Source organism: Planococcus citri, chromosome 4 (genome assembly GCF_950023065.1).
Source record: "Planococcus citri chromosome 4, ihPlaCitr1.1, whole genome shotgun sequence".
NCBI classification, from domain to species: domain Eukaryota; kingdom Metazoa; phylum Arthropoda; class Insecta; order Hemiptera; family Pseudococcidae; genus Planococcus; species Planococcus citri.
The window spans coordinates 64,446,070-64,459,098 of NC_088680.1; the positions used below are offsets into that span (position 1 = coordinate 64,446,070).

The 13,029-nt window shown below is 29.2% G+C and overlaps 1 protein-coding gene across 4 annotated transcripts in view; it reads left to right on the forward strand.

The window, feature by feature from the left end:
* Positions 1-13,015, forward strand: part of pasilla (RNA-binding protein Nova-1-like protein passilla) — a 32,687-nt gene extending 19,672 nt beyond the window's left edge. For all 4 annotated transcript variants that reach the window (XM_065363228.1, XM_065363229.1, XM_065363226.1 and 1 more), the window contains one exon: positions 2,845-13,015. In XM_065363228.1, the coding sequence (XP_065219300.1) occupies positions 2,845-3,457 (613 nt within the window). In that variant the 3' untranslated portion in view covers positions 3,458-13,015. The remainder of the gene's footprint in view (positions 1-2,844) is intronic.
* The last annotated feature ends 14 nt before the right edge of the window (positions 13,016-13,029 follow it).

Below are 13,029 nucleotides of genomic sequence, written 5' to 3' on the forward strand. Positions count from 1 at the left end.
TTTCTGCGTTCGAAAATCACCTCATTTTCTGAATTCTGCCTTTCAAAGCTCTTTCAGTTCCAAATTTCTGAAAAAAATAACAAATTGCGATAAAATCTTTAAAAAATACCTACCATAAAATAATTAAATTTGATCGAAATTAGAAAAGAAAGCAAAAAACTCATCAAAAAGACTTTAAAACATGAGCAAATTAATAAAAGCTCTGTAATCGACGGAAAAAATCAGAAAATTCAGTTACATTCCACGAATTTGGCAAGCAATGTCTGTTCAAGTGTTGAAAACATGTAAACAAGTTTAAAAACATGAAAAAACAACATTAAAATCATCAAAAATTACCTTGTGAAAACCAAAATTTCTGAAAAATCATCAAACTTGGTAAAAAGGTGAAAATGACCAAAAATCATTGAAATTTTAGTAAAATTAACCAAAATTGCATGAAAAAATATGCTAAAAACGACTTACGAGTAAGATAAAGTAAAAATACCTTCCCCCTTCCTTATTAAAAAAAAAAATATTAAAATCACTGAAAATTACTAAAAAAAAGAGTTAAACTTGCTGAAAATGAATTTTGTAAAAGTAGTTGAAAACGTTTTCAAATAATGTAAAAGCACTCAAAAATATTGAATCAAATGTTTCAGAAAACACCGAAATTTCAGTACAATTTGACGATAATGCCTGAAAAATTGTTGAAAACTGTTAAAATGAGATAAAGTAAATCCAAAAATACCATCAAAAAATTATAAAATTGGTAAAATTTTCAAAAAAATGAATGAAAATGTGTTAAAAAGGCTTGGAAATTGTATAAAAACACACAAAGAAAGCATCAAAATAACTAAAAATTACCAAAAAGCAATAAAATTGTATTGAAATTTTTTAAAAATGCAAAAATTTGTATAAAAAATTCTATGCATCAATAAAAAAATAAACTTGGCAAAAATTGTGTGAAAAAAATGATGAGAAAAACACTCAAAATAACTCTAAAATCTTAAAAATTTCTTAAAATCAAAAAAATGCAATTGAAGTTTGAAAAAATGTACAAAGAGTTACACAAAAAATTATTAAAATGATTTAAAACCATGAATAATCATATTAAAAACATGTTGAGATGATAATATAAGAAAACAAAAACAAAAAAAAAAGGATCAAAATCACTAAAAATGTCCAAAAACGATGCATTTTCATTGAAATTTGAAAAAATTTAAGAAACATTGTGCACAACTTTAAACTAACAATTATTTTGCTAAAATTGCTTTAAAAGATGTTGAAAAGTTGTTGAAATGATATCTAGTAGATATAATTTCAAAAAAGTAACCAAAAATGGCCAAAAATTAATACAGTTTTAGATCCTAGTGCATAGCTTGAAATTCTGAAACCGGAAGATTGAGTGAGCTTCTCTGCTTGGGACTTTGAAACCGGTTCATTAATTTGCCACCAGTTATCGAAAGTTTTCTAAAAATTGGAGATAGAGAAAAAATAAAGCTTGAAACAGAAGGTATAGGGCGTGCAAAATCGAACTACATATTTTCGCTAACCGGATTTTGAAACCGGTTCATTAATTTGCAACCAGTTATTGAAAATCGCCTAAAAATTTTATTAGAGCTAGATAGAGAAAAAAGCTTGAAACAAAAGTTGTAGATCGTAAAATGAACTATTTCTGCGAATCGGATTTTGAAACCGGTTTATTAATTTGCAACCAGTTATCGACAATGACCTGCTTTCAAAATGTGATCTGGCAGAATTGTATCATTTGTCAAGCCCCACAACTTTTTCCAAGCTTTTTTCTCTACCTCCAATTTTTAAGTAATTTTTGAGAACTGGTTGTAAATTAATGAACCGGTTTCAAAATCTGATTAGCGAAAATAACTGGTTCAATTTTTCACGCTCTACAACTTTTGTATCAAGCTTTTTTCTCCATCTCTAATTTTTAGGTGATTGTTAAAAACCGGTTGCTAAATGCGAACTAATGAACCGGTTTCAAAATGTGATTCGACAAAATTGTGTTATTTGTCCCCCCCCCCCTCTACAACTTTTTAAACACTTTTTTCTCTATCTCCAATTTTTAGGTAATTTTTGATAACAGGTTGCAAATTAATTGACTGGTTGCAAATTAATGAACCGGTTTCAAAATCTGATTAGCGAAAATACGTAGTTCATTTTTTTCACGCTCTACAACTTCTGTCTCAAGCTTTTTTCTCCATCTCCAATTTTTAGGTGATTGTCAAAAACTGGTTGCTAAATGCGAACCAATGAACCGGTTTCAAAATATGATTAGGCAAAATATTGTGTAACTTTTCACGCCCTACAACATTTGTTTCAAGCTTTTTTCTCTATCTCCAATTTTTAGGTGATTGTCAAAAACTGGTTATTAAATACGAAACGATGAACCGGTTTCAAAATATCAATTTTTTAGTATTTTTTGATAACTGGTTGCAAATTTATGAATCGGTTTCAAAAAAATTTATATGTATCACGTTTTTGTGGCCTCAGCGTGTAAAATACACTGCACCAATAAAAACCGGATCGAATTTTTTGATCAAACTGGTTTTTTAATTTGTGGAGACTCTGAACGTGAGCTTACCTAAGCCTAAAATTTTCAAGTTCGCTTTTGAAAGCCTTTTTTTCGCTACTCAACGCCCCCTCATTCATCTCACTAGCTCTTTCCACTTGGAAATTAAAGCCACCGGGCACTACTTTCATGTCATCCCGTAAGGGTTTAATATCTTCTTTATTTTTTTGAGAGGTGGGAGGGGACAGGAGCACCTTGAACCCCTGATCTTTGTAAATCTATTTTAAATTACACTTTTTTATTCGCGAATTTCCAACTAATTCCTTCATTTTCTCCAGGTACGGAATGCTCGGTATGGGCTACGGTCTGCCCGGAAACAATTCGAACAAAACGATGAACAGCATGCTGAGCGGCAACGCCGCCGCAGCCGCTGCCGCAGCCCTCGATATTTCAGCTCTAAACGGCGCTATCCAAGGCGGCGGTATAAACCTGTTCGGACCGGTTGGCAGCGCGATCGCATCTCGCAGCGCATTCGATCTCACCGGCGCCGTCCCTGCGGCCGCCGCTTTCGATATGTTCCATCCTAGTCAGCTAACTATTAACAACAATTGCCTGACACTGGCCGCCACCGCCACATCTCCGGCCACTGATTTATTAGACATCAATGGGGCCGCCGATTACAAGAAAATCGATCTGGAAATACCCGAAGAAGTAGTTACTAATATCCTAGGACATGGCGGCCGATCGCTGCTAGAATTACAATACCGTACCGGAGCCATAATTCAGATATCTAAGAAAACATTGTACTCTTCCGCCGGCGGTATGAATAACCGAATAGTTACCCTTTCTGGTCCTTCGAACGGCGTAGCTGCTGCACAACTTTACATCGAACATCAGATATCGGAAATCGATTTAAAAAGACTTAGAAGTAACGTTAACGCTATTGAGTAGTAATTCCACTCACTCGATTTACCATTTTTTTTTCTTTTTTCTTTTTTCTTTCTTTCTTTCATCTTTCATTTACTTACTCAAGTTTCTCCTCTCTTATAAGTATACTTCTACACGCGTTCACACTCGCTCCAGCTCCAGCTCCGCTCTGTTTTTACTCAGTTATAATCTCTCTCTGTCCGGTTTGTTATTTTACAATCGTTGCGTTTTGTCGTTGTTACGTATAGATTTGTTTTTTGTTTTTTTTTCTTTTTGAGTTAGTATTACTCGTATTTTTTAAGACATGCCATGTCGCATAAAATGGGACGTGATGTTGTAGGTGTTACGTGTGTAATAAAGATAGGTACGTTTGTAGGTATCCAGTTTTAGTAGGTACCTGCGTAATCGTTAATAATGATACATAATGTAAGTAGGTATTCGGCCATTATATGTACATTGTAGTCGTCGTAATACGCTTTAGTATTCGCGAATACCTACCTTACTATATTGAAATAAAATTCATCCAGCCTAATTACATACCATAGGTATACTCGTAATTGGCTACATTATCGTAATGCATACGAGACGACGACATTTATCGTGACGACCATTTTTTTTTAGCATTTTAAAAATATTTTACCTACCTATTCATTTCTATCACCATACTCTCCCTTACCCTCCCCCAAACCATCATTGATAGAAAAATATTGTACGAGATTTTCTAGCCTGATATCATAAACATTACATATATAGTGCTCTAGGTACCAGAATTAGGTATTGTTGCCATTTGCCATCGTCGTCATTGTCGTCGTCTTTGTTTTTGTTGTTTTTTATATAATTGTTATCGTTGTTATTGTTGTTGTTTGTTGTTGTTGCTGTTATTTTTAATATTATCTACCAATTTTTGTCTTTTTTCCCGTTTCGTTTACGTCCATTTTTCATTAATTTTTTTCTTCTCTCTCTTTTTTGAGATACTTACTCGATTACATAATAATAATAATAATTTTATCGAGTGTTTTACATACCTTAAGTACGTATTAAGTGTACTTCGAAAAGCCGCGTGTAACGTATCGGATTTGACGGTGTGAAGATTGTAAATTTTTTTGACCCACGTGTTGGTGTCTGGCGTAGGTATTTTGGTAAAGTGATTTTGTGATAGATGAGATAAGAAATACTCAAAAATTCTACACACATTAAAAATTACTGCACAATTTTCAAAATTCTCAAAAAATGTTGAAATTCGACCAAAAATGTTACAAAATATCTTAAAAATTCAAAACTGTACATGTTCAAAATTCTTCAAAAATTTGAGAATTCAAAATTTTTCAAGTTTAAAATTTCATTTTTTTTTACAAATTTATAAAAATATTAAACATTTTTAGAGTACTTATCCAATGTTGAAAAATTTTCCAAAAACATTGCAATTTTTCAAAGATTTCCACAACTTTTGAAATTTTTAAGAAGTGTTCAACATTTCAGAAAAACATTCCAAAATTCCAAATTATTCAAAAATCTTCAAAATTGGCCAAAAATATGTTTAAAATTTTCAAAAAATTGAAAAAAAAACAAAAATTTTTAACAAATTTGAAAATTAATTTTGTCAATTTTTAGAAGTTTTAGCACCAAAAAAGTATGTTAAAAATTGACCATTTTCGGAAAAATGTTCCAAATTATCAGAAATTATTTAAAGTTTTGACCAAAAATGCTCAAATTCATCAAAAATAATTCTTACAATTAAAATAAATTATAAATGTGTAACAAATTTTTAAAATGTTTCAAAAATTGTTTTAAAAATGTTAAAGGCACTCAAAAGTATTTTTCGGATAAAAATTCTTGTCCAAAAATGGTCAAAGAAATGTTCTACATTATTCCCCCCTCTCCCCACCAAAATTTTTTTTTGAATTGTCTAAAAATGTTCGAAATACGTTCCAAAACTTTCCAAAATTGTTCAAAAAAATATTCCAAGTTATCCAAAATTTTTGAAATTGTTCCAAAATGTTTTTGAAAATTTTTTAAAATTAATCGAAAATGTTCAAAAAAAAGTTCAAAAATTTTCCAAAATAGGTAGTTTCAAAATTGTTTAAAATTTTTCAATACCTAATTTGAAAATCTCAAAATAGATCAAAAATCTTATAATCTGCATATTGAAAAAAATCCCATCTTATTCAAAAATTTTGAAATTTGAAATATGAGTAAGTTTTTAATGTTTCAAAAATTATGCCCAAAATTGTCCAAAAATACTCAAAAAATTTTCAAATTTTTTAAAAATATTCCAGTGTAATCTAATAATCTTTGGAGATGTCCAAAAATGTTCAAAACTATCCCAGTTTCAAAATCTCCAAAATTGTTCGAAAATGTTCAAACATTTTTTTTGTTCTAAAATATTTTGCAAAATTTTGTTTAAAACCACTCAAATCTTTCAAATTATTCAAAAACTTTTAGAACTGTGTAAAAACGTTTACAAAAAGAGGTTTCAAATAATCTTCAAAATTGAACCTGCAAAAACGTTCCAAATCAAAACCTTTAAATATTGTTCAACATTTTTCTGACTCCAATAATTCTCAAAATGCATTAACTTTAAGAATAATAAGAACTTACACATTTTTTTTACATTTTCAGTTTGACCCAACAACTCTCAAAATTTTTACAAGTTTTCGTTGTTTTCAAGAGATATTTGTGTGTTCAAGAAAGTGTCCAGAAATGTTGAAAATTGTCTAAAAATGCTCAAATGAATTATTCAAAAATTTTCAGAACTGTCCAAAAACGTTCATAAAGATGTTTCAAATAATCTTTAAAATTGTGCAAAAACGTTCCAAATTATCCAAAATCTTCAAAATTGTCCAAAAATGTTCAAAATTTTTCAAACTTCAAAAGTTCTCAAAATGCATCAACTTTAAGAATGATGAGAACTTACACATTTTTTTAAAATTTTCAGATTGACCCAAAAATTTTCAAAATCTTTACAAGTTTTTGTTGTTTTAAAGAGATATTTGTGTGTTCAACTTCAAAGTGTCCAAAAATGTTGGAAAATTGTCTAAAAATGGTCAAAAGAATGTCTCAAATTATTCAAAAATTTTCAGAACTGTCCAATAACGTTCGTAAAGACGTTTCAAGTAATCTTCAAGGTTGTGCAAAAACGTTCTAAATAATTCAAAACTTTAAAAATTGTCCAAAAATGTTTAAAACTTTTCAAAAACTCAAAAATTTTCAAATTGTTGAAAAAGTTTTAAAAATTTTCACAAGTTATTGTTGTTTTAAAGAGATGTTTGTGTGTTCAAAAAGTGTCCAGAAATGTTGAAAAATTGTCTGAAAATGCTCAAAAGAATATCTCAAGTTATTCAAAAATTCTCAGTACTGACCAAAAAACGTTCATAAAAATGTTACACATTATCCAAAAATCTTCAGAATTTTTTCAAAAATTAAAAAGTTCTGTATTTTTTTCAAGAGTATAGCTACATGTTTTTCTAAATTATTTACAACTTTGAAACATTTCTCAACTTTTTCCCAGATTTTTTTGGGGGGAGAGGGGGTGTTTATAATTACTAGATTATTCCAATTGTTTAAAAAGTTTTCAAAAATTGTTCAGATTATTTAGAAATTAAAAAAAAATGATTGTCCAAAAGAATTCAAAAACTCGTGAAAATTTTATAAGATTTTCAACGAAAAATTGAGAATCTTATTCTGTTTTTGGAATTTAATATATTTTTACAGTCGTGTCATTCTGCCTTCCTCTCCCATCTCATTTTTTTTCTTGACTCGTTGCTACAAATGTCACCAATCGATTAGTTTTGCTTCCTTTTGCCATTTTTTTTGATAATTTTTCAAAAATAAATACTATTTTGAATTACTTTTACACTCCCCCCCCTCCCCACTGATTACAATGAAGCCATCAACAGTACATTTTTTGATGGATTCGTCGATCCATATTTTTGAGTCATTTTAATCCTCTTTCCTCTCCCCCCCCCCTATCAATCTCAAAGTGCGCCAATCATCCACTATTTGATCGGTGAATCCAAGAAAATACTCCAGTAAAGGTATCAAAGTACCTAGATATACTTATGTGAATTTTTCTCAATGATACCTCGTGCCCTACGCTTTACACCTTCACCGAGGACGTATTAACTCAGTAACTAAGCATCCACAACTCATTAATATTTTTTCTCTTTCTCTCTCTCTATTTCTTAAATTATACGTGAATAAATCAGCCATGTTTTTCGGGTCAAATTCACCGCATCTGTGATAGTTCATGACTTTGTCTCATTTACATTGCAGTGGCGTCGCTAGAATTTGAAAGTAAAAAAGGCTGTGCGAGTTTCAAATTGGTCTATAAGGTCTATACTACGTTCGGTGCTATCTTGGTGCGTTGAAATTTATATTATGTATAGTGAAAAATGGTCATCAGTATTTTGAAAAAAATTAAATTGATAAAAATAATAATAAATACGTGGGATTTGTTTCGGAGAGAAACATTTTCTTGGAGGGGTTAAGGGTTCGCCTCCCTCTTGGACTGTAACTCTGAGCGATGCCACTATATTCAAAGTGTGGGCCTGCCTGGTGTACTCATACTTTACTTATTACCTACTGTTTATACGATGTTGATTGCTGATTGTTGGGTCTTCATTATGTCGTCGATTCGAATATTCCTTTCCTCTCTCCCTTCAGAAACGCACAAAAAATTCAAAACGATTTGTTTTCAGCTAGGGCTTCCAAAGCTAGCACATTACGAACAAATCTACATATATTTATTATTGATTAAGGGAGGTGAGGGATAAAACGTGCGTCTTACTTTTTAAGCATGCAAGAATAACATTGAAAAATTCTCACGAGACTTTTTGCAAATTAATACGAAGGTATCTGACGTACCTACAATCTACATTTTTGTAAACCACTCGTTTAAATGAAATTTAGATTTGGAATTGAATTTCCACAAGGGACTGGGATTGGAAAATTATTTCTAAATCATTTTTTACGTAGGTACCTTTGAGAAAACACTAATGTCATTCAATCAAAAGTAGGTAGTAAGTCAGGGTATACTATGGTTTGGTCTGCAGCACATAATAATATATAGGTAACTAGGCTATTCATATTGTAATTTGTAATGTAATAATACTGGTGTTAGATACCATTTGTATTTTCTTTATTTTTTTTTTCGTGTTCGTGTTCGCATTCGTAGCGTTTGCATTACCTAGTTAGTGCTGAGGATACCTTTCTGTAATATATTGTGGTTTACCTAGGTTACCTACTCATTTAAGTTCATCTAGAGATACAATACCTATATGTACGAAGTGATTATTAGTTGCATAGAATGATATTCATACAATAAGGTCTTTACATATACCATAAAAACAATGTGTATACGTAGGTGTGTATTTCGAGCGATGCCTATATTCTGAATAGGTATGTCTTTATATTCGTGTAAGTTTGCATGTACCTATCTTACTTACCTACCTATTTATCTTTCTGTCTGTGTGTTTGTGTAGTGTCTATTTACGTAGGTTACCGTAATTTTATTCGTAATGCTGTGGTTTTGTTATCGTAGTTTGGGGAAAAGTAGCACTTGTTTTTATGCCTAAGTACAAATATCTTACAAAATCTCATCATCGAACAAAAAATGTTTCTAATGAAATTTCCTGAAAAAAAAAAAATGTTCTTGTGTTTTGATTAATTGATTGTGAAATTTAAAGAGTAGATGAATCAAAAGATGAGAAGTGCTTTTTCTTTTGACCTATTTGAGTCACAGTTTTTCCTCCTTTCACTGCTAAGATCTTCTTGACTTCATTAATAATTGTAGATCTGAATGGCATTTCGATAGACTGCTGCATAGACTGACTGACTGAGAATATCAGATAGTTCTCAAAATCAAAATTTCAGGTTGTATCTTTGAAGTTCCAACATTGAGTTGGAGTCGTCAAGTTTCGAGTCGAGTTGAAAGCACAATTCGTGATTTTAATTTCAGTCAAGGCTTCAAAATGAGCCTCAAAATCGTAAAAATAAGAGTGGGAGAAGCAAAGACTTAATTTTATGGGCTCGAAAAATTTTCAAAAAATTCTTCTTCAAACTTTTTAAAAAATTTTGAAATATTTTGAATGTCTATTTATAGAAAATTTTTAATTTAAAAATTTTTTGAAAATGTTGAGAATTTTGAAAATTTTTGACAAGTTTTTAAACAGTTTTTTTTTGTGGTTTTGGATGATTTTTAAAATTTTAAAATAAATAGGACAACTTTTGAAAACTGTTGAAAATTTTTGGTAAATATTGAAAAAATTTTCAAAGTTGTCATATTTATGGACGATTTTTAAAATTTCAAAATGAATCAAATAGTTTTTGAAAAAAAAATTGATATTTTGCTGAAAAATTTTTTATACTTCGTTGTGCAAAAAGTGTTGAAAAATACATTAAATTCTTGAAAAACTTGAACTTTTGAAAAATTTAAATCACAATGTAAAAAATAGACCATACCAAAAATTGTTGGAATTTTGAACATTTTTAACCATGTTCGGATTATTTTGAATTTTTTTTTGAACAACTTGGAGCACTTTATCAAACGGTTTGGTCAATTGTGAAGATTTTTGAATAATTTAGGAGATCTTTTGATCAATTTTTGAACATAGTTTTGCAAATTATTTAAAACATGCAGAAATAAGGTAAATTGAAAACTTTGGTAACAATTTAGAACAAGTTAACCCTATTTTAAAAATGAGTAATATTTTTATTATGTACCTAAATTTTGACAATTTTCATGTTTTTAGCCATTTTTGAACAATTTGGATACTTTTTGAATGATTTGTTACAAACTTAAAAATTTTTAAAAATTTTACATTTTTGAAAATTTTTTAAATTTTACATTTTTGAAAATTTGAAAATTTTACATTTTTGAAAATTTTGAAAATTTTACATTTTTGAAAATTTTGAAAATTTTACATTTTTGAAAATTTTGAAAATTTTACATTTTTGAAAATTTTGAAAATTTTTACTCTTTGAAATTATTGAACATTTTCAGACAAATGGGTGCCAATTTTGAAAATTTTGGAGAATTAAAAATGCTATTTATTGCATAGATAGACACTTTTTTGAAAAATTTTGAACTTTTTGCGCAAATTTGAAAATGTTGCATAACTTGGAACATTTTTTTGAGTTTTTTTGAGCAATCCCCAAACATTTTTGGCCAATAATTTTGAACTTTTTTTTCAAAACTATAAACACATGACAAAGTTTGTGAAAAATTCAAAAATTTTTACATTCTTGAAAAGTTTTGAACATTTTTTAAATTTTTGAGCAATTTGAAATTTTCAAAAAATGGGGGAGTTTTTAGTGTATTTTGAAATTTTTTTAACGTTTTGAACGTTTTTAGACTAGGAATACTTTTGAACAATTTTGAAGATTTTTGAATAATTTCAGGACTTGTTTCCGTAATTTTTGAACACTTTTGAATATTATAATTTTGCAAAACATCAAATTTTTTTTGAATTTGAAGATTTTTGAAATAATTTGAACATTAAAATTTCTGAGAAATTTTCAACATTTTTGAATTAGGAATACTTTTAAATAATTCTGAAGATTGTTGAATAATTTAGGACATTTTTTGAGTATTTTTGAACACTTTTTGGCCATAATTTTGCAAAATAATTTTTTTTTAATTTGAAAATTTTTGAAAAAAAATATAATGTGTTAAGTAAGTATTCAATTTCTGATGCATTTTAGAAATTTTCAAATTTGTGGAAAACATTCAATATTTTTGAACAAATGAAGATTTTAAAATGATTAAGATAATTTTTTGAACTTTTTTTCTTGACAATTTCAGATCTTTTTGACAGTTTTGGACATGGAAAACATGTACCTACATTTTTCTATCCAAAATTGAAAATTTTTGGGAACAAATGAACAATTTGGAGAGTTTTAAAAAATGTTTTCAAATATGTAATTTTGACAGAAGATTTGAAATGATTTTTTTTGAACATTTTTGAACCTGCTCTCTCCATCACTCGATATTTTGCTCAGATTCAAGATATTTAATGAGGTCTCGAAGTTTCTTTGCCTGATTGAATTGTATTCAAAAGCTGGTTTATGGTTTTGTAATTGTAAATCAATCCCAATTATTCTATTTTTCCCATTGGGAGTTTAGTTATTACCAACAGTGGAAAGAATATACTTAACACAATCCACTCAAAATACACATTAATTTTATCAAAAATCAATTTTGATTCCAAACCAGAATTCTTAAAGCAATAAGGCCAAGTGATGTGACGTTGACGCTACTGAACCATTTTATCCGTCTTTTTTTTTTTTTTTTAAATTACGATATTGACTTTTTTTTCATAGTTATTGTTATCATGTTGTTGTTGTTTTACTATTGTTATTGTTATCGTTGTTATTGCTGTACGTATCGGTATTATTTTAATTTTTAAATAATACTGATCAGTGATCTTCATCGTTAGCATCGTTCGATGTCACTTTTGTCATCATCATCACCATCATCATCATTCTCATACCTCGTATACTCGTAGTTCACCTATATTCATCATCATCATCGTGGTCATCGTCTTCGTCTTCATCATCAATCATCATCGTCATCATTACGTCTTTTTGAGTGAGTTTTTACTTCTTTTTTTTTGTGTGTGTGTTTTTTCTCTTCTTTGTGTATACTCGTTTTACGCTTGCAATTTCACTGTCAGCTGTTTTGGCACAAAATAAGCTCAGCTTATCGAAAAGATGGATAAACTATAGCCAAGTGTGTGAACATTCAATTTGGAAAAATTAAAAATTAGGGAAAAGAAAGAAAGCGACGCTTTTTTTTTGACATTATGTTAGCCATTTTTTGTCGTTGTTATATTGTTATTGTTGATTATTTTATTGTTTTAAGATTTCTTCAAGTTGTGTACCTACTTTCACTTTTTTTTTGATCTAGTTCTACATATAAATTTTTTTGCGTACAAAATTTAAGCTATAAGGCTAGGGCACCTACCTGTACCTAATATACCTATATTATTTAGTTGAGAAAATGATAGTTACTCGTACGTTATTTAAGTAAATGGATAGGTAAGGTAGATAGGTAGGTAAGTAAGCAAGAAATAGGTACTATAGGTGGTAGTTTATGTATGTAGATTGTATGATTCGTTGATTTATGTATGTGTATACCTCGGACATACTTATTTAGTACCTATATGTACCCGTATATGAGAAGAAAAATTGATACATTTCGATGCTCAAATCAGTAGATTATTAAGGCTATAATGGTTGTGCGTTTATTATTATAATAATTACTATAATATTTTGTTACGCGCAATACGCAAAACACGTTAAACATGACAATTATACTTGACTTATTCATTTTTATTAACGGCGATCTTGTTGCGTGAGTTTACCATTACCATATATTATGTGTATACACTGTAATATTAATTTTTATTTACCTACATAATATATTTGTTAATATTATAGGTACTGTATCATTTTCGTTTGTTTATTTGTTTATTCTTTTTTCTTTTTTTGTACTGTTTTCGTTGGAACTTGTTTTTGTTAGATTTAAAGTTATTTTGTACTTACAATCGTAGTTACCTTGACAAATATACGTATGCAAACGTTGCTGGTGTATTTTT